This window comes from Narcine bancroftii, chromosome 3 (genome assembly GCF_036971445.1).
Source record: "Narcine bancroftii isolate sNarBan1 chromosome 3, sNarBan1.hap1, whole genome shotgun sequence".
Taxonomy (NCBI): domain Eukaryota; kingdom Metazoa; phylum Chordata; class Chondrichthyes; order Torpediniformes; family Narcinidae; genus Narcine; species Narcine bancroftii.
The window spans coordinates 220,319,844-220,340,344 of NC_091471.1; the positions used below are offsets into that span (position 1 = coordinate 220,319,844).

Sequence of the window (20,501 nt, forward strand, 5' to 3'; positions counted from 1 at the left end):
AAGATGGAAAATCCATCCTATTATCAGGAAAATACCCCACGGCAAGGCATAGCACTTAAAAGCATAAAGGTTTGTTTGCAAATTTTCGATGTTAACAGTCAAGGTGAAATTTCGTTAATGCATTTTGATAAATTAATTTGCAAACTAATTCATGTAAATTGTGCTTAAAATATTTAAAATAATTTTTAATGATCTACTGAATGGAAACAGTAGCTCCTTCCTTATCCCTATAACATTTAGCAAAATTATTGAGTCTTATTGTAAATGCCCAGAAACCTTTCTGGTCTGGTTTAATAAACCAATAATATTCAGTTTGAGGTTAGAATCAGATGAAGGGAAAAATATGAATTAGCAGTAAGGCTACTTCTGGTGGCAAGAATCCAATCCAATCTTAAGGTTGTTTATGAGCAAATCACATTCATTTAAAATGGATCAGTCCATTTCTGTGACAAATCACTGGAGCTTAAAGTGATCTCATATACTAAAAAGCAATTCCCAAATTTCACAGCAGTTTCTCTCTCTCTCCAAAGATGCTTTCTGACCTGCCAAATGTTTCTATTTGTAGTTTGTAATTTCAAGAAATTTTGCTTCATATTGCTCTCTAGAAACTCAAAGCAAAGGGGGAGCAGGGTTGGTGTATCGGGTAGCGCAACACTTTTACAGCGCCAGCGATCAGGACTGGCGTCCGAATTCTGCACTTCAAATGAGTTTGTATGATGTCCCTATGTCTGCATGGGTTTTTCCTAGGGACTCTGGTTTCCTCCCTCCATTAGAAACATACCGGGGTTGTAGGTCAATTGGGTATAAATTGACAGTACGGGCTCGTGGGGCGAAATGGCCCGTTACCATGCTGTAGACAGGTCTAAATTTAAATTTAATGCTACTGTCCTACTGCATCATCTTGTTTTTTCCCTGTTGTCTCTCTTGTCTTATTCTGACATTTGCCTGGATCTGATTTCCCAATCCTTCTAATTGGTCATCTTTCCTAAGTAAATTGAACTGCGTGGGTAGATCTCAGGATATTTAAGTGTAGAAGGAATGTTGAGTCCTATCCTGTTTTATGGAATGACCACAAGAAGGTTTAATGGAGAATGACTAAACATCTAGGCTGATGTTTTCCTCTCCCCTGATTTCTGAAAGCATTATCTGTGACTATCTTTTCTTATTTAAATGTAACTGTTGTGCAGTTTGAAAGCAGCACCAACCAAAGAATGACATCAAGTGTAACCTGATGCAAGGGGTTAGATATGGCTTCAGAGAATCTCTCCACTAATTCTCCAAAGTTATGAAGGCCAGGGGAATTCCTTTCAACTTTAGTGTGCTAACTGGCCAACCAAGCCATAGTGTAGAAAGCTTGCTGACAATTGCTGAAGGGAGGGATCTTCCTCTTCTTCATTGGGATCAGGGTGACTTCAACTGCAGCATTGATGCGGCTGCAGACTGCACAGCTCCTCCAGGCTCCTGATAGAGACAGTAAAGGATGCACAGCTGTGTGACACCCTCAGAAACCCTGTAGGTGGAACACAGCCACAGCCCACCTGGTTGAGATCGAATGGCTCAACCCTGTACTGCATAGACTTTGTCTTCATGTCGAAGGCTGTCGGTCAGAACCACCGACGTTATGCTGGTGTTCTTCTCTGACTACTGCCTCCTTCACAGGAGGACCAGAAGACAGGCAGGGGAGATTGGAAGATGAACGTGAAGAACGTAGAGGTAGGAGAACTGTGAAGCCCTTCTTTGACTTCTCAGAGACTTGGTGGGAAGCGACCGAGATGAACATCAAGAGGTTCTTTATCCTCAAGGTGTTCAGAAGGCAAGACAGAGGCAAATGAACCATAGCAAACTCCAGGCTATTTTGCAAAAATTCCTCCTTCTGCAGTCGAGAGGGGTGGATGTTGGGGAGGAACTCAGAGAGGTGGAGAGCCTTGCTATTTACCAAAGAGTCCTCCAAGTGCATCTTCCTTTTTTTTTTAAAAAAAACTTTATTTATTTGAAGAATCATTAATAGTAATACAAAGTATATTCCATAAAGAAAATTTTATGAATATACATTAAAAAAAATTTAAAAAACCCAAGACAACTAAAAAAAAAATAAATCCCCACCAACTTTCCACCCCATTAGCCAACCCTCTTAAGGAGAGCTAAAAATATATAAACAGAAACTAAAAGTATATAACAAATCAAAATATATCTAAATGCATATATTCCAAATATGGTAACCACTTATTAACAAAAAAAGAATAATTGTCATGTAGATTCTACGTAATTTATTCCATAACAATATAAGCTTTCAATTCATTCTGCCGTCGCATTATATTAATCACTATATTATCTTTCCATGTACTTGCTACACATTTTCGAGCTACAGACAATGCTAAATATTTAAATGCTATTTGAAATTTTTCCAACCCTTAAGGAATCATATAACCCATTAAAAAATAGATGGATCTAATGGTAACTTAAAATTAAATAATTTTTCCAAAATTAACTTAATTTCATCCCAGAATGGTTTTACATGCATACAAGACCAGACAGCATGTAAAAAAAGTTCCAGTACATACACCACATCTAAAACAAAAATCCGAATTACTGAAAACATTTTTTCAATTTCTCTGGTTTTAAATACAGTTGATGTAAAAAATTATATTTAACCATTCCATACCGCACATTCGTCAATTTAGTAACACTGTCATGACACATATCTGCCCAATAATCTTCAGGAAAAACAAAAGCTAAATAATTTTCCCATTTAAGCTTAGATTTCTCCCATTCCGACTTATCCATATTGTCTTGTAATACTTGACACATAACAGAAATATACCCCTTTTTGGTATAGAAGAAATCAAAGACTCAAATTCCATCAATACAGGTAAAATCATCTCTCTACCATATATATGCTTTTCACCAAAGATCGAAGTTGATAATAAACAAATAAAGAATTTTCAGCAATATCAAAACGCTCTTTCAATTGAGTATAAGAAAGAAACTGACCTTCTACAAAACAATCCTGAAATGTTTTTATACCCTCAAAATCCCAACTCTTTAAATGACTATTAAACATTGTAAAAGAAATGAGTTGATTATTATATGAAGGAGAAACGATACTACGGTGGGCCGGACAGACGGCCCGACAAAGTCAATCTCCAATGATGACTCAAAATAATAGAGTATATTTTATGCAGATTTGAGTCAAGAAATTATTAGGCGACGACGGGAGTTTAATTCGGCTAAAGAAGTGCTGTGGTGGAAGGATTATAAATTTGCCTTTCGATATCCTGCTGTGTTAAAGGTCTTTTATAGTAACTTTCAATCTCAATTTTTTGAGAATGATCATGATGAATTAATTTTTGCTAATTCATTACCGGATTTATGTGGACATGGAAGAGTTTCGCCACCATCACCTAAAAAGAGGGGAAATGGAAATGGAAAGAAAGAGGTTTTAACACAAAGTCTTACTGACATTGAAGACCTGGAACAATCATTGGGAATGGAGTCATTGGGTTGAATATATCTACAGTATTGAATTGTATTAATATGAATGATGTATTTCTGGCTGGGGGGGTGGATGGCACTGAAATCTTTGATAGTCATCTGCCACTAGTGCTGTTTACCACACCCAGTTTTTTAAGGGTGTTACTACCTTTGGGAAGTGTTTTTTTTTGGGGGGGGAATAATTAAAATATTTTCTATATACATATTCTTTTAAAAAAAATATTTAGGGGAGGGACAATGATTTTCATTTATTAGAAGGGGAGCGATATTTTGTAGTAAGTATATTGTTAGTTTGTAAAGATGTCTAGTTTGAAATTTGCAACTTTTAATGTTCAGGGGTTGAATAATCCGACTAAGCGAAAGCGAGTTTTGGCTTATATTAAGAAAATGAAAATTGATATTGCTTTTTTACAAGAAACACACTTGATGGAAAAAGAACATTTGAAATTGAAGAGAGATTGGGTTGGACATGTGTTTTTTTCTTCATTTAATTCTAAGGCAAGGGGTGTAGCAATTCCAATTCATAAGAATTTGTCTTTTGAGTTGCATACTATGGAAGGGAATGGTGGAAGGGTTTTAAAGGTGAATTGTAAAATTTTTACTGAATTTTGGACTTTGCTTAATATTTACACACCTAACGTGGATGATGAGTGTTTTATTTCAGGTGCTTTTTTGTTATTAAATCAAGCTAATGAAAATATTTTAGTTGGGGACGATTGTAACTGTGTCTTGGATCCTTTGTTGGACAAATCCCCAAAAAGTATAAAGAAATCAAAGATGGCGATACAAATTGGGGCCTTGATGAAGGATTTAAATTTAGTGGATATTTGGAGAAGGGTTAATGCTATAGAGAAGGATTTTTCTTTTTATTCGTCTCGACATGATTCATTTTCTAGAATAGATTTTTTTTAGTATCGGCACATTTACAAGGAAGGGTATCACAGGCAGAATATAAAAGAGGGATTATATCAGATCATTCTTTATTATTTTTTTCTTATGTAAGTTCAGAAGTGGTACATTCATCTTATAGATGGAGATTTAATACAATGTTGCTGAAAAAACCAGAGTTTATTTTTATTAAAGAACAGATTACTTTTTTCTTGTCTGAAAATGCTAATTCAGTAAAATGTATTTTTGTGTTATGGGATGCATTAAAAGCTTATTTAAGAGGGCAGATTATTAATTATACCACTAAAGTTAAGAAACAGTATATGGTTGAAAGTTTAGGATTAGAAAAGCAAATTGATGAATTGGAGAAGGAATTTCAGAAGGAAGTGACAGAAGATAAAAAAAGTGCCTTTAACTAAATTGAAATTGCATTATAATACGTTGCAGACTTATCAATTTGAATGTTTAATTAATCAATCTAAGCAGCGATATTATGAGTTGATTGAGAGGGCATATAAAGTACTTGCATGGCAGTTAAAGAAGGAACAGGTTTCACGGGTAATTAATGCTGTAAAAAAGAATTCAACAGTTACCTATAAACCTCAGGAAATTAATGACCAGTTCTATTCATTTTATAAAAAAATTATATACTTCTGAGGGGAAACAGGATAATGGTTCTATTGATTCCTTTTTATCTAATTTAACGTTATTAGCATTAGAAGAGGAGGATGTTATGAATTTGGAAGCTCTGTTTACAGGATTATAGATTAAGGTGGCTATGTTGGAAATGCCCAATGGAAAGTCACCAGGTGATGATGGGTTTTCGGTGGAATTTTATAAAACTTTTTATGAAGATTTATCTTCGGTGTTTAGGGAGGTATTACAACAAGTGACTGAACATTATGAGTTACCAGAATATTGTTCTAGTGCTTTAATTACTGTAATCCTGAAAAAAGATAGAGATCCGTTGAAAGTGTCTTTGTATAGACCTATTTCTTTATTGAATGTTGATTATAAAATAATAACAAAAATGCTAGCAAATCGACTTGCTAAGTGTTTACCTAAATTGATACATGTTGATCAAACAGGTTTTATTAAAAATAGAAATGCTTCAGATAATATTCTTCGATTGATTGGTCAATGCATATAGACAGCAGCCCAACCATTTCTGAGGAAAAAGCCTTTGATAGGGATGGGATTTTTTAGTTTAAAGTACTGGAGAAGTTTAAATTTGGTCCTTTTTTTATTGGCTGGGTTAAAGCTTTATACACAAACCCGACTGCTAGGGTGGTGACAAATGGTCAAGTTTCATCATCGTTTAAAATGACATGTTCAACTCGACAAGGTTGTCCATTGTCACCAGCCCTGTTTGCATTGGCTATTGAACCATTAGCTCAAACAATAAGGAAGAATGAACAGATAAGAGGGATGAGAGTTATGGATGAAGAGTATAAGATTAATTTGTTTGCAGATGATGTTTTGATATATTTAACAAACCCAGAACAATCATTGCCACATTTACGGGAATGTTTATTACATTATAGAATATTATTTGGATATAAAGTTAATTGAGATAAAAGTGAAATTTTACCAGTTGGAGAAAGATTATTCAGAGTATAAAAATATTATAAAATTGAAATGGTCTGATAAAATTAAATATTTAGGAATAATTGTAAACACTGAGTATCAATATATAAGTTAAATTATGTTCCATTATTAAAAATAGATTAAAGCAGATCTAATTAAGTGGAAAGATCTTCCATTAAATTTAATTGGTTGAGTTAATTGGATTAAGATGAATATTTTTCCTCATATTCAATATTTATTTCAAACAATATCGTGTTCTCTTACAAAGAGTTTTTTTTCAGGATTTAAATAAAGTTACGAGAGAATTTTTATGGAAAGGTAAATTATCACGGGTAGCATTAAATAAACTAACTTGGAAGTAGCCCAGTTGAAATTTATTAGTAGATTGATGGATTTTGAACAGCCTCCAAGTTGGGCTAAAGTTGAGATGGCCTGTATTCCTGAAGTTGAGGTGTATCAATTTATATTTTGATGGAAAGTAAATTTGTTGAGGGAATATAATATGCCGATATTAAAACATTTATTAAAATTATGGATTAAAAAAAAGATTTTAGGATCAAAAGGCAAATTGTCAATTTCCGATCCAGAGTCTGCACAGTGGAGCAGGATGAGACGTATTCATGCTTTTTCTTCCAAAGGGTTCACAAGGGAGCTCTGTGATCCATAGCCTGAAGGAAGAGGATGGCTCAGTCACATCCTCGCAGATGGGCATTCAGAGGATCTGCAGATCCTTTTGTGCCAAACTGTAGGATGACAGAAGGACATCCCAAAACTTCCTGTCCTCTATCACGTTGGTCTTAGACGACAGCAAACGAGAACATTTGGTTCAGCCAATTACTCTGGGGGAGGTAAAGAACTCCATCCGTTCCTTTGGGTGGAGTAATATTCTTGGAAGCGATGGCCTACCAGCTGAGTTGTACATGGCTCTGTGGGATTGGGTGGGCCCGAGTCTGCTGGAAATATACAGAGCTCTGCTCCTGTCCAAGACCATCGCCAATCGAGTCAAGTCTGCCCTGGAACAGGTAGAATTTGCACAGTTCCAGGCAGGAAGATTTATGACAGCCTTGTGCAGGACAGAGGGCTGGACACCTGCTTGGTCACTTTTGACTAGACGAAGGCCTTTGACCAGAATACACATTTACATTATGGATGTGTTCTCCAAAATGGGCTTTTGGGAGGGAATCTGGAATTGGATTAAACTGCTCAACATAGACATCTGTTGCCAGGCAGTGGAGGCACTCAGGTCAAGGCCTCCTTGTACATGGATGACGTTGTTGCCTTCTGTTCAGATACACGATTGGTTTGGAGACTGACCAGCATATGTGGACAATTTGAGTCTGCATCAGGCGCCAGGGTAAACCAGAAGAAGAGTGAAGGAATGTTCTTTGGTAACTGGCCCGACTGGTCCACTATCCCCTTCATTCAGATCTGACTATCCGAAGGTGCTGGGATCAGGTTTAGAGAGGCTGAGGTGTGCAACAAGAATTGGTCAGATCGGAAAGGTCTACCAGAAATTGTAACTGTGGACATGGTGCTTCTTCTCAATAATGGGGAAGAACTTGGTCAGTAGGTATGAGCTTTTCTCAGGGATGCTGTATGTAGAGCAGGTGTGGCCGTTCCCTGCACCTTCATCCTGACTGTTACCAGAGCAGTTTTCCAATTCATATGGGGACCCAAAATGGATAGAGTTCAAAGGGTTACCATGTACGTCGCCTGACAATGGGGGCAAGAATGTACCCAATGTGGCCTTCATTCTGATGACCGCCCTCACATGTGGCTGCATCAGGCTGTGTGTGGATCCAAAGTACGAGGGCACCAAGTGCCACTATGTGCTGAGGTTTGACTTGTCCCAGGTGTTGCGAAGGATGGCCATGGCCCCGGTGCTGTGTAATGTCCCAGCCAGCTGAACTTTGCCACATCCCCCTATCCTTCATGGAAAAGTTTTTCCAGATGAAGACCTTTGAACACAAGACAATCAGGTAGTGGTCAGCATGGAACGTCCTGCAGAAATGGAGAGATGCAGATTCGATCGATCCGGTGGGTTGGTTCCCTGAGCCGACTGTCCAGGTCATCTGGCAGAATGTCTCATTGCCAGGGCTCACAAACAGGCACCAGGACTTGGCCCGGCTGGCTGTGAAAAGATCCCTCCCAGTGAGATCCTTCTCGTACTCCCAGAAACATCACACACCACGCACGTTGTCCTCAAGATGACTGCGGTGCAGTGGAGACTGGCGACCACCTTTTTGCTGAATACATATTTTCAAAAAATGTGTGGAGAAGGATGTGCGGGTCCTTTCACAGTTCATCCCCTGCAGCAACATGACAGACGACTCTCTGATCATTGGGCTTTCCCCAGGGACACACACAGACCTAGACATCCAGAACTGCTGGAAGACCGACAACTTGGTGAAAGACATACTTTGGTCTGCCTGGAACCTGTTGGTCTTTCAGCACATGGAGATGACAGGGAATGCTGCTCACTGGTACATTCCAGTCTGCAGGAGTATGGGCTGAGGGACACTCTGAGGCTTGGTGCAGCCAACACAAGGGCGCTGCAGGGAAGGACCACAGTCTAGAGTCATCCCATTACCAGGCATAGAGGAACTGAGACTGGGGGGAACACCCTCAACCAAAAGGGGTGGGGAGAAACGACAAGGTGCCACAGTGGTGGTAACGGGGTATTGATGAGAATGTACAGATGTAGCTGACATTATGGGTGTAAAAAGACATGAACAGTTTTCTTCTTTTTAAATAATTTATTGTGAATAAGGTATACTTTTGGATAAAAAATATCAAGGGTAATTTACTTTATTCCGGAGAGCTCTGTGTGTTCTGAGACTAATAGTGGATGATGGGTGGGTGGCGGTTTGTACCCATTTTCCAATGAAAAGTTAAATATACACAAAGAATACTGAGGGATTGGGGGAGGGGCGGGAAAAGACATATATAAAGACAGGCAGACATAGAGAGTGAAACTGAAGTGAAAAAGCTACCTCGTTCAGTGGCCAGAAGACTGAGCCCCAACTTTCAATTAATGGATAGGAAGGGTTCGCACCACAGAAATTAAACAAATTGAATCCAAGTCTTTCAGATCAATGTTTTAGATGTGGTAATGAGATAGGAACTTTTTTTTTACATTCAACTTAGTCATGTTCTAAAGTATAACCTTTTTGAGTAGAGTTAAGACATTTTTTAGAGCAAATTAGAGGAATTCAATTTCCACAAAACCCAGAATTATTTTTTTACTAGGGAACACTACAGGGATAAGACCCAAATTGAAACTGTCCAAATATCAAATAGAATTTGTTAAAATTGCACTGGCAGTGGCCAGAAAACATACAGCAGTTGCATGGAAGTCTGATTCACATCTAGGTATGGTACATTGAATGCAGAGGTATATAGATGTATCTGGCGGTTACCTACAACTTAAGACATATTTTTACAAATTTGGCAACTACATTTACAAAATTCCTTTCTCTTTGACGCTATTTTTGCTTTTGCTTACTCTCTTTCTCTCTCGCCCTTTGCATCTCTTTCCTTCTTTCTTTTACCCCTATCCATCTCTCCCATTTACCTGTGCTTCACTGCAGATGTAGTTTTATATGTCATCAACCCAGGCTCAGGTAGGCTCTACCTTCACTTGCACACTCCATTCAATGTGGTATATTGAGACATTGGGAATTGGGGTTGGAGTGACCAACTATATGGGTTTAGCCTCAGATTGTAAGGGAGATGCGGGCTGGTTGGGTGACCTTGAGGGTAGGGTAGCTTTTCAGATTGGAGGCCTGTGACCAACAGTATCTGGCTACACCCTGTCTGACAAAGCTGTTAATGGTCTTTTTCTATTTGCTGAAATATTTCTGCAGTTACTAAGTAGATTTTTGGTTTAGATTTTCATATTTGGTAGACTGACAATTAGCCAATTATAATCAAGTTCTCATTCACAAGACATCTTTCTCCATTATTATCCAGAATATTCGAAGAGCAAGTCCATACCTGGTTACCATCATTGTGTCAGAATCATCCTTCTGTATGAGATGCCGGAAATATTCCTCTACAGCCTGGGCAGTTACTGCTTTCCTTAAGTAAGGATAGTAGAGAGGGTGTCGAGCGATGACTCCTAGGTTACACAAAGTAGACAATGAAAGCCAATATTATGAAAGAAGTGCTGATGATCTTAAGAAACTGATGCAGAGATACATCCATCACCATTAGCCATCGATGAGGTCTAGAAGACTGGAGGGTTGTTAATGTTCAGCCTTCCTTTATGAAGGGCTGCAAAGATAAGCCAGGAAATGGTAGGCTGGTGACCTTAATATCTGTGATGAGTAAATTAATGAAGGGGATCCTGAGAGACAGTTGGAAAGGCAAGGAGTTAGCTTGGCTTTGTGCACGGGAGGTGGTGCCTCATGCATTTAATTTGAACTGGCGACTGATAGGATTCATGAGGGCAGACTTTTCTCTATATGGACCTTTGACAAAGTCACACATGGTCGTCTGGTTCAGATGGTGAGATCATATAGGATCCGGGGTAAGTTAGCCAAATGGATACAAGATTGACTTGGTGTTAAGAGTCAGGTGGTAGTTTTTCAGAATGGAGGCCTGTGACCAGTGCAGGGTGTGGTGCTGAGTCCACTGTTGGTCTTTGGCCATATTAATGATTTGGATGAGAATATAATTGGCATGCTTAAGAATTGTATGGTTAATTCCAAAATTGGTGACATAGTGGACAGTGAAGAAGATTATCTAGGATTATAAGATTTAGATCAACTGGGAAAGTGGGCCAAGAAATGGTAGACGAAATTTAACTTGGGCAAGTGCGATGTTGCATTTTGGGAAGAGGACTTTCACAGAAAATGCTTGGGCATGGAAGGGTTGAAGAATGGACAAGAAAATTATTCTGTAGGTGCTGTGATTGTAGTAAAAATACAGAAATGATGGAGGAACTCAGCAGGTCTCGCGGTATCCATAGGAGGTAAAGATGTATGACCGACGGTTTGGATCTCAGCCCTTCCTCAAGGCATTTCTGTGTTTTCACTCCAAGGAAATTAATAATCTGGAATCAGGAAGAATGGGCTGATTATAAATTCAGTCAGTCTTGAATTCTGATTTGATCCCAGAATTATCAAATTGGAATTCCATTGCTGTTGCTAATATTTTCCTTAACCTGAAGAACAACTGCTAGTATTCCTTAAGGACATTACAAAATCTTTGGTCATTTGCTGATTGATTTCTGTTAGCTGTGCTCATGTATTAGAATAGAGCTTTTGAAAGTTGTTAAAAGCCAACAGGAAGTGGTAAGCCACTTGATGATGGATTGTCTAGACTTTTAACTAGCTAGCTCCCAGGCATGAAGGCATTAGTAGACAACTGGGTTGATGGATCAGCACGCTGATCCCTGAACTGCTCTGTGGGAATCTTAACAAGAGGTAAGGGATGGACTAATGTGGTCTGCCCTGTTCCGCACACTGTTACATCACACGCCCTCAGTCTTCAGAAAAGTAGAAAAAAATTCTAGACATTCTTCTTTGGGCTCTGGTGAACAATTAACTACTGATCACTGTACTAATATGTATTATCTTCTTAAAAACACCTCAATTTAAATTAATGAGACATGACTTCCCACACCCAAAGCCGGGCTAATTATCCTAAATTCATCCTTGCCTTTCTGAATGCATCTCTTTGAATCTCCTCCAGTACTTCCCCTGCACTGATGTTAAGCTCACTTTCCTAGTTCGTCAATGCAGCATTTTCAAAATAAAGGCACAACATCAATCTTCCTACAGTCTTACAGCACCTCATCCATGCCTAGCAATGATGTAAATATCTCTACCAGGGCTCCGGCTTCTGGCAATGTCCATTTGATCAGTGCCCTGGGATATATCTACCTTCATGCATTTTATGGCCTCTAGTAGCACCTCTCTGTAACGTGCGACATCACTGTTAACTTCTCGAGTTCCCTCGCCTCCACAGTAAATATAGACATTGCCCATCCCCTGAGGCTCCACATTATGAGACCTTATTGATCTTAAGGGACCCTATTCTCAGTCTAATTACTCTATTGTCCTTAGAATCACCAATGATTCACCTTTATCTTATCTGCCAGTCATCTCATTTCCCCTACTTTCCCCCATGATTTCTTTCTTGTGAACTCCTACAAGCCTCTTTACTCTTCAAAGTTTTTACTTGATCCGACCTGCCTGTAACTGACTTAATACCTTTACCTCCTTTTTTTTTCCTCAATATCTCTGGTTATCCAGGGTTCCTTTGTCTTGCCATCCTTGCCCTTCACTCTATCAGGATTGTGTGGTCTCTGAGCACTCTCTTTAAAAGCCTCTCCACCTCAGACATTCCTTTATCCGCAAGCAACCTCTCCCAATCAATCTCTGTGAATTCCACTCTAATGCCGTTAAAATTAGGGCTTGTCCCCAATAGTTACTGTCTTTTTTATTTCTAATTCATAACTAGCAAGTGACAACAATTAGATTAGAAAACACCTCAAATGTATTTTAAGCATTTTTGGACATCCTGAGGACTTAAAACAAGAAAAATAGTCATTTTTGAGGATGGGTCTGGCAAATGTAAGGTGTTGCCATGGGCAACTGAATATTTTATTTTTCATGAGAGTGAATAGAATAAATGAGGAGTGAAATGGGAGGAATCAATTGGAACATAAACATTCAAACAGGTAAATCAATCAATAAATAAATGAGGTACCTATGTTAGCAGTATTGCCTTTATCACCACTTCTGGTGTAGGCAAGTTCTTCTAATCGATAGCTGCAAGGTCCAGTAGGTAAATCTAAAAAAAATTAAATACAGGTAAAAGCAATGGTCATGTAAAATGGAAAAGTGTAATAAAGGAAATCTAAAACTATCTTTATGAGCTGTATATTCAAAATTCCACAATGAAGTCTATTAACAAGCAGAATTAAAATTTAATCATTGAAGATTTGAGCTTTAAGAGAAAAATACCATATATATTTGTGTAATTGCTGAAAAATTTGGACCACTTTTTCAGGCTAAAATGGTGGGGAAAAGTGTTAGGAGCTTGGATGGCTGGGACCAGGTGGAAAGTCCGTGGTTGTGGTGTCGGGATCTTGGATGGGTGGGTGGCTGGGGCTAGGATCCGCAGTCGGGCGCTTGGATGGGAGGGCGGTTGCATCATTGGGAGTTTGGATGGGCGAGCAACCGGGGCATTGGGAGTTCAGAGGAGTGGGCTGCTGGGGTGAGGATCCAAGGCCAGGAGCTCAGATGAGTGGGCGGGCCACAGAGTTGGGAGTTTGGATGGGTTGGGCTAGGGTCTGCCGTCGGGGAATCAGGAACTCTGGTGGGGGTAAAAAATGGGGGGGGGGGTCAACGCTTACATGGGTCTGTGGCGCTATGCGCAGCTGAAGAAAGCACAGCCACCACGTTGAGGGTCGTTAACGACTGTTTTATTTGAATTTAGTGTGCGCCCCTTAAAGGGCAGCGCTGGCTCAGTCACCACATGAGTGGTGTCGTCATAATAGCTGCCCGAGGAGCGCGCTGCACAGGAGGCTTGAGTCAAGAAGAACCCATGACAGCGCCATCTTCCCATGGCTGCTCCACCACATGGCGTTACACGTGGGGCCAGTTCGCCACGAGAGAGTCCACTGCCACACAACCCCCCCCAGAACAGGCTACGCGTCCTGCTTAGGCGGGCTGCCTCGGCGTTTAGGCACGGCCGTCTGTATGGGCTGCGATAAGTCCAAATGTGACGCATTCAGGCAGTCCACTGTGAAAAGTTCCTCCTTCCCCGCCACATCTAACATGAAAGTTTCGCCGTATCGCTGGAGGACCTTATACAGACCTTCATATGGGCACTGCAACGGTGCCATCTGCGGTCCTCTCCGGATGAACACAAACTGTGCTGAGTCCAGTTCCTTGAGGCGGTGAGATGGCCAGGTGCCGTGGCGCAATGGGGGTGGGGGGCAGGGAGGAGAGTTTTCTGCAGAGATCTGCCAGTAGGTTCGCGTGCTCGGGTGCGGTGCTGGATTCTGGGCTGAAGAATTCACCGGGCAGGGAGAATGGCGCACTGTATACCAGTTCCGCCGATGAGGCTTGCAGGTCCTCCTTGGAGGATGCAGTCCTGATCCCGAGGAGGACTCAGGGCAGTTCGTCTACCCAGTCCGGGCCAGTGAATCGAGCCATGAGTGCAGACTTTAGGTGCTGATGAAACCTCTCCATCATTGGATTGCAGGTGGTAGGCCGTGGTGTGGTGGAGTTTAACATCCAGGAGTCTTGTCAGCTGGGCCCAAAGTGCAGAGTTAAACTGGGCGGCCCTGTCGCTGGTGATGTGTGCCGGAACCCCAAATTGAGCGATCCACTAATTGACCAGGCTCCTAGCACACGTCTCCGCAGAAGCCTCTCTGATAGGGATGGCCTTGGGCCATCTCGTAGCTCGGTCCACCACCGTAAGGAGGTAGCGCGCCTCTCTGGATACTAGTAAGGGACCAACAACATCAATGTGGATGTGCTGGAACCTCCGTGCTGACGAGTCAAAGTATTGAATCGGAGCCTGTGTGTGCCGGTGGACCTTGGAGGCCTGTCACTTGGTGCAGATTCAAGCCAACTCTGACACCTCCTTCTTGAGCCCATGCCACACGAACCGGTCCGCCACCATCCGCACGGATGTCTTCACCGAGAGGTGAGCTAGGTCGTGGACTAGGCTGAAGACCCTCGCTCTTCACTGCAGTGGGATTACCGGACACGGTGGGCCAGTGGAGACGTTGCAGAGCAGTGAGTCTGGGCTGTTGGGCTAGCTGCATATAGTCAAGGCCGGGGTGAGAGTGTTGATGGTCAGGCACGAGAGTGCATCCGTTACCACATCGTCCTTGCCCGCTCTGTGCCAGATGTCAGTGGTGAACTCCAGCACATAAATGAGGTGGCGCTATTGCCTGGCTGACCACGGGTCCTTGGCCATCGTGAGTACCTGGGTGAGGGGCTTGTGGTCTGTGAAGACCGTGAAGGGTCTGCCCTCCAGGAAGTAACGGAAATGGTGGATGGCCAAGTACAGCGCCGGGAGTTCCTGATCGAACACGCTGTACTTGAGCTCCAGCAGGCGCAGCTGCTTAATGAAAAAGGCCAGTGGGCGCCATTTTCCATTAAACCATTGCTCCAGAGCTCCCCCGATCGCAGTGGCTGAGGTGTCCACCGATAGCGTTGTGTGTGCCTCCGGGCGTGGGTGCACCAGTAGTTGCTCTTGCTAGGGCCTCCTTAGTTCCCATAAAAGCCCTATCTGCCTCTTCCAACCATGATAAAGTATTTTCCTTTGCAGCGATCAGTGCGAACAGTGAACACATGTTACGGGCAGCGCCGGGGATAAAACGATGGTAAAATTTCACCATCTCCACGAACTCCTGCAGGCCTTTGAGGGTGGATGGTTTGGGGAAACGTTGGATGGCCGCCACCTTCCCTGGTGCTGGAGTGGCCCCAGCTACTGAGATGGTGTGCCCCAGGAACTGCAGCGACTGCTTTCTGAACTGGCATTTGGCCGCGTTTTCCATGAGGCCAAAGTCCACCAGTTGGGCAAACAGGGTGCGGAGAAGGGCCTTATGTTCTTTGCGGTTGCGTCTGCTGATGAGAATATCATAAACACAAAGTCCAAATTCCCAACCACTGAATCCATGAGGCGCTGAAAGGTCTGGGCCGCGTTCTTTAACACCAAGGGCATCCAGATAAATTTGAAAAGGCCAAAAGGGGTTATGATCGCCGTTTTTCCCACGTCGTCAAGGTGCATTGGAATCTGGTGATAGCTCCGCACCAGGTCAACTTTGGAAAAGACCTGCGTGCCATGGAGGTTGGACGAGAAGTCTTGGATGTAATGGAATGGGTACCTGTTGGGGGTTGGTGCGTCGTTCAGTCACTCAGACAATTTGGGGACAATGTGGAGGGGTGATGCCCAGGCTCTGTCCGAATGTCGGATGATCCCCAACTCTTGCAGCCTTGAAAATTCCTCATTCACCTTTTGCAGCTTTTTGGGCGGCAGCCATCTGGGTTTGGCATGCAATGGGGGGCCTTGTGTGGAAATGTGATGGAACACCCCGTGCTGGAGGTAGGCGGCGTTGAAGCGTAGCTCCAAGATGACAGGTAACTTGTGGAGTATACTCGAATACTCATCTCTGGCGGTGGCAACGTCGGCAATCTCAGGTTTACAGGCATCCGCGATGTCCAAGCGCACTGGTGTTGACCACCCTCTTGCCCTTTATATCGACCAGCAAGCCGTGAGCTCTCAGGAAGTTGGCCCCCAACAATGTGGTACCCACCGAGGCCAACACGAACCTCCAGTGGAATTTTTCTTTGCCGATCTGGATCTGTGCTCTGCAGGTACTGAAGGTCTTGACGGTGGAACCATTGGCTGCCCACAGGATTGGAGTATGAGATTGGGTGCGAGTCTCTAGAGTTGTGGGGGGGTAGGATGTTCAGCTTGGCCCCTGTGTCCACCAGGAAACGCCGGCTGGTAGATTTATAGGTGACATGAAGGAGGCTGTTCACGTGGTCAGCTGTCGCAGCCATCAACGGCAGCTGGCCTGGTCGTTTCCATGGAAGCTGTAGGGTTGCCGGCATTTACGGGCTTGCGCTCCCCAGCACTGGTGATAAAAGTACCAGGTGGAATGGCTCTCCTCTGGCTTGCGTTTAGGGGGTGGCTTGTGGTCGGCTGGCTCCTGTCATAAAACCTGGTTGAGGGCTGCCTCATTCTCCCTCTTCGTGCATCAGAGGGCATCCGCCCGGGCCGCGACTTTATGTGGGTCCGCGAAATCCTCGTCTGCCAGGAGCTAGCTCAGGCATCTGCTCGAGGAAAATCTGGCGGAAGAGGAAGCAAGGCTTACGATCCTCTGCCAGGGCTAGCATTTCGTCCATTATTGCTCATGGGCTGTGGTCCCCAAGCCCGTCCAGGTGCAAGAGCCTGAAAGCCCGCTGCTGTGGGGTGAGGCCAAATGTCCCCAGGAGCAAGTTCTTGAAGGCAGTATATTTACCCTCTGCCGGTGGATGGTGTATGAGGTTATCCACCCAAGCTGCTGTTTCTTGGTCTAGCGCACTCACAACGTGGTAGAATATCGTGGTGTCAGCTGAAATGTTTCTGAGCTGGAATTGCACTTCCACCTGTCCAAACCACGTCCGCGAGCGATGGGTCTAGAAGGGGGGGGGGGTAGCTTGATTTCCACAGCATTAATCTCAGCTGAATCGATGTTGTGGAGACCAGAAAGACGTCTGGGCTCGTCGGGGTCACCAATGTGGCGCTAGGCGCAGCTGAAGAAAGCACATCCACCATGTTGAGGGTCATTAACGACTGTTTTATTTGAATTTAGTGCGCGCCCCTTTAAGGGTAGCTCTGACTCAATCACCACGTGTGTGGTGACGACATAATCATTGCCCAAGGCGTGCGCTGCGTGGGAGGCTTGAGTCAGGAAGAACCCGTGAGGGCGCCATCTCCCCATGGCTGCCCCGCCACGTGGCGTTACACGTGGGGCCGGTTTGCCATGAGAAAGTGCGCTGCCACAGGTCATAAAATAAACACCCAATATTTAGGCCAAAATGATAATATAAGTATATATAGTAGTAATATGAGTGTATATAGTAGATTTTTTGATTATCAATGCAAATTCAAAAATATTCTTCAGGCTGTAACAGCAGGTCACAGGATTATGTGAAAGGAATCAATTATAATACTGAATACCTACAACTGGGTGAATGAATTTATGCCATATGCACACATGTAACTAATACTGACAGAAAATAAAAATTGTTAGTCAACAGCGCATGTTGGAAATCTTAAAAACAGAAAATGCTGTCACAGGGGTGAGATAAATTGGCTGGTTGAGTGGTGTCACAACAACAACCTTGTACTCAATGTTAGCAAAACCAAGGATCTGAGGACTTCAGGGGAAACCAGGAGAACACAAACTAGTCCTCATCAAGGGTCAGCAGAGGAGAGGGGCTGTATGTCAAATTTCTCAGTGTCAACTTCAGAGATCTATCCTGGGGCCATCATGTTAATGTAATCATGAAGAAGGCTCACCAGCGCCTATACAGTTATGCCCCTACTTACACCCTATGCGACTTACATCCATCCACACAGATGACAGTTTTAAAAAAATATGTATAAGAAAACATATAAAATTTATGTGGTTTATGTTGATTTTGACAAATTATAATATGAATATAGGGCATGTAAGAGCCAAAATGTGCATACTTACTTGTTAGTCGGTGTCCTGGGGTACATAGGCTGGACGAGGCCATCTTGATTCCTGTGCGCATGCGCGGTGCATTCGCATATTGAATTTCAGTTGCGCATGCACGAGAGTTAAGAGCGCAAATTCAATATAATCAGGGTGCTTAATTTAGGAGCTTGAGGAGATTAGTTACACCACTAAAGACTCTTGCATATTTCCATGGGTGTACCATGGATAGTATTCTGACTAATTGCATCACTGTCTGGTGTGGAGGTGCAATGAAAAGGACAGGAAAATGGCATTAGTCTATCAAGGACATCTACCAGAAGCAGTGCATCAAGAAAGCAGCTTCTATCATCAAGGACCCTCACCACCCAGCCATGGCCTCTTCTCACTGCTACCATCAGGACGAATTTACAGGAGCCTGAAGATGCACATCGAATGTTACCAAAACAGCTTCTTTCCCTCCACTATCAGAATAAGGCACCATGGTTGGCATAGCGGTAAGAGAAATGCCTTTACAGCACCAGCGAGAGGGACCGGTGTTCGAGTCCTGTGCTGTGTAAGGAGTTTGTATGTTCTCCCCGTGTCTGCTTGGGTTTTCTACGGGGGGCCTCTTTTTTCCTCCTACCGTTCAAAGTGTAACAGGAGTGTAGTTTAATGGAGTGTAAATTGAGCGGCACAGACTCGTGGGCCATAATGGCCTGTTACCGTGCTGTATGTCTAAATTTAAAATAAAAATTTAAATTCTGAATGCACAATGGACCACAGACGCTACCTCATTTTTCTCTTCTCTTCTTTTGCACTAATTTATTTATTTTTATAATTTATAGTAATTTTTGCACCTGTAATGCACAATCCTGCTGCTGCAAAACAACACATTTCATCATAAATGTTCATGACAATAAAGCTGATCCTGACATTCTCCCTGAAAAGGTCACATGCTCTCGACATCCATAATGCCAAGATCCCTCAGGATCTTGCTGAATATTCTGCAATATATTATTGATTGTTACTGTGTTCTTAATTTAAAATTTTAATTGTTAATGTAATTCTAGCTCATCATTCCAGATTAAATTGTACTTAAATGCTTACATTGTTTGGAAAGACATTTTTGATTCCGGTGAAGAAACTTGATTAACGAATGTTGACGTAATAAAAAAAATTGCCATTTTTAAAATAAAGGAATTAATTTTGTAGCTTTCAGACGTTCTGAACAAACAATGCAAAAATGCATCCACTCATTCATAAAACTGTGTGAATGTTATGAATTAAAATGGATGAAATACTTTAACGCACCTTTCAAATCATCCTGCTCCTTTTTTATATTTTCCTCTAAAGCAGGTAGAGGTGGATAGTTAAAATCTTCTTTAAATGTTTCCATATGCTTTCCATTCATAAATATATCAATCTGCAAAACATTACATTTATCAGTTATAAGCTGGTGATAAGAGTCATTGAGTCGCAGAGTCAAACAGCAGTAAAGCAGGCCTTTTGGCTCAACATGTCTATGCCAACCAAATTGTCTCGCTGAGCTTGTCCCATTTTCCTGCATTTGGCCAATAAACCTTTCCTATCCATGTCCAAATTGTAACATATTTTAGGACATATTGTAACACATTTAGGGCATGGATTTCAAGTGAGAGGGTAAGATGTTAAAGGACCTGAGGACAACTGTTGCACATAGCGGGTGGAAGGTATGAGAAATGAGCTGCCAGAGAAAGGGGAGAGATGGGTAGAATTACATTAAAAATACAGTTAGATATTCACATAGATTGGAAAGATTTAGTAGATGGATATGGGCCAAATGAAAGCAAATGGGACCAGCTCAGGTCTGCAGCTTAATTAGTATGACATGTTGGGTTGAAGGGCCTGTTTTCTTGCTGTATAAAGCTATGACTCTATGACAGTGACATCTTTGGGCAGTCCCAGAGAGGAGTACTGAGAAAGCACAGATTAGAAAATTGCAAGTTCCAGACACTGTCCATCCAAATACAAAATCACATGTGTTTATTTTTGACGGTGCTCCTGAGAAATGTTAAATAATTTGATTTGTATGAGGGACTGCATATTTATATACTCTTGCTCCCTATAAATATCATCCTCAATGTTTATTACTCCTCTAGGCTTTATATTGGCTACACAATTAAACTATATTTGAGTCATTAATCTATGTAAAAAAAATTGCAATGGTCCCAGTACTGATGTCTTGAGATCATCACTGTGGACCAACCTTCAATCTCAATCTACTACATGGCAGATGTGCTCTACCATAATACGTAAGATAATATTTTATCCAAACTGTCACTGATTCTTTCTCCAGGATAAAATGAATTTCAAT

The 20,501-nt window shown here is 42.1% G+C and overlaps 1 protein-coding gene across 3 annotated transcripts in view; it reads right to left on the reverse strand.

Moving 5' to 3' along the window:
- Window positions 1-20,501, reverse strand: part of lratb.1 (lecithin retinol acyltransferase b, tandem duplicate 1) — a 212,554-nt gene that overhangs the window by 20,769 nt on the left and 171,284 nt on the right. For all 3 annotated transcript variants that reach the window (XM_069926674.1, XM_069926673.1, XM_069926675.1), the window contains exons 16-18: window positions 19,460-19,571; window positions 12,685-12,768; window positions 9,964-10,087 (exon numbers count right to left, since the gene is read on the reverse strand). In XM_069926674.1, the coding sequence (XP_069782775.1) occupies window positions 9,964-10,087; window positions 12,685-12,768; window positions 19,460-19,571 (320 nt within the window). The remainder of the gene's footprint in view (window positions 1-9,963; window positions 10,088-12,684; window positions 12,769-19,459; window positions 19,572-20,501) is intronic.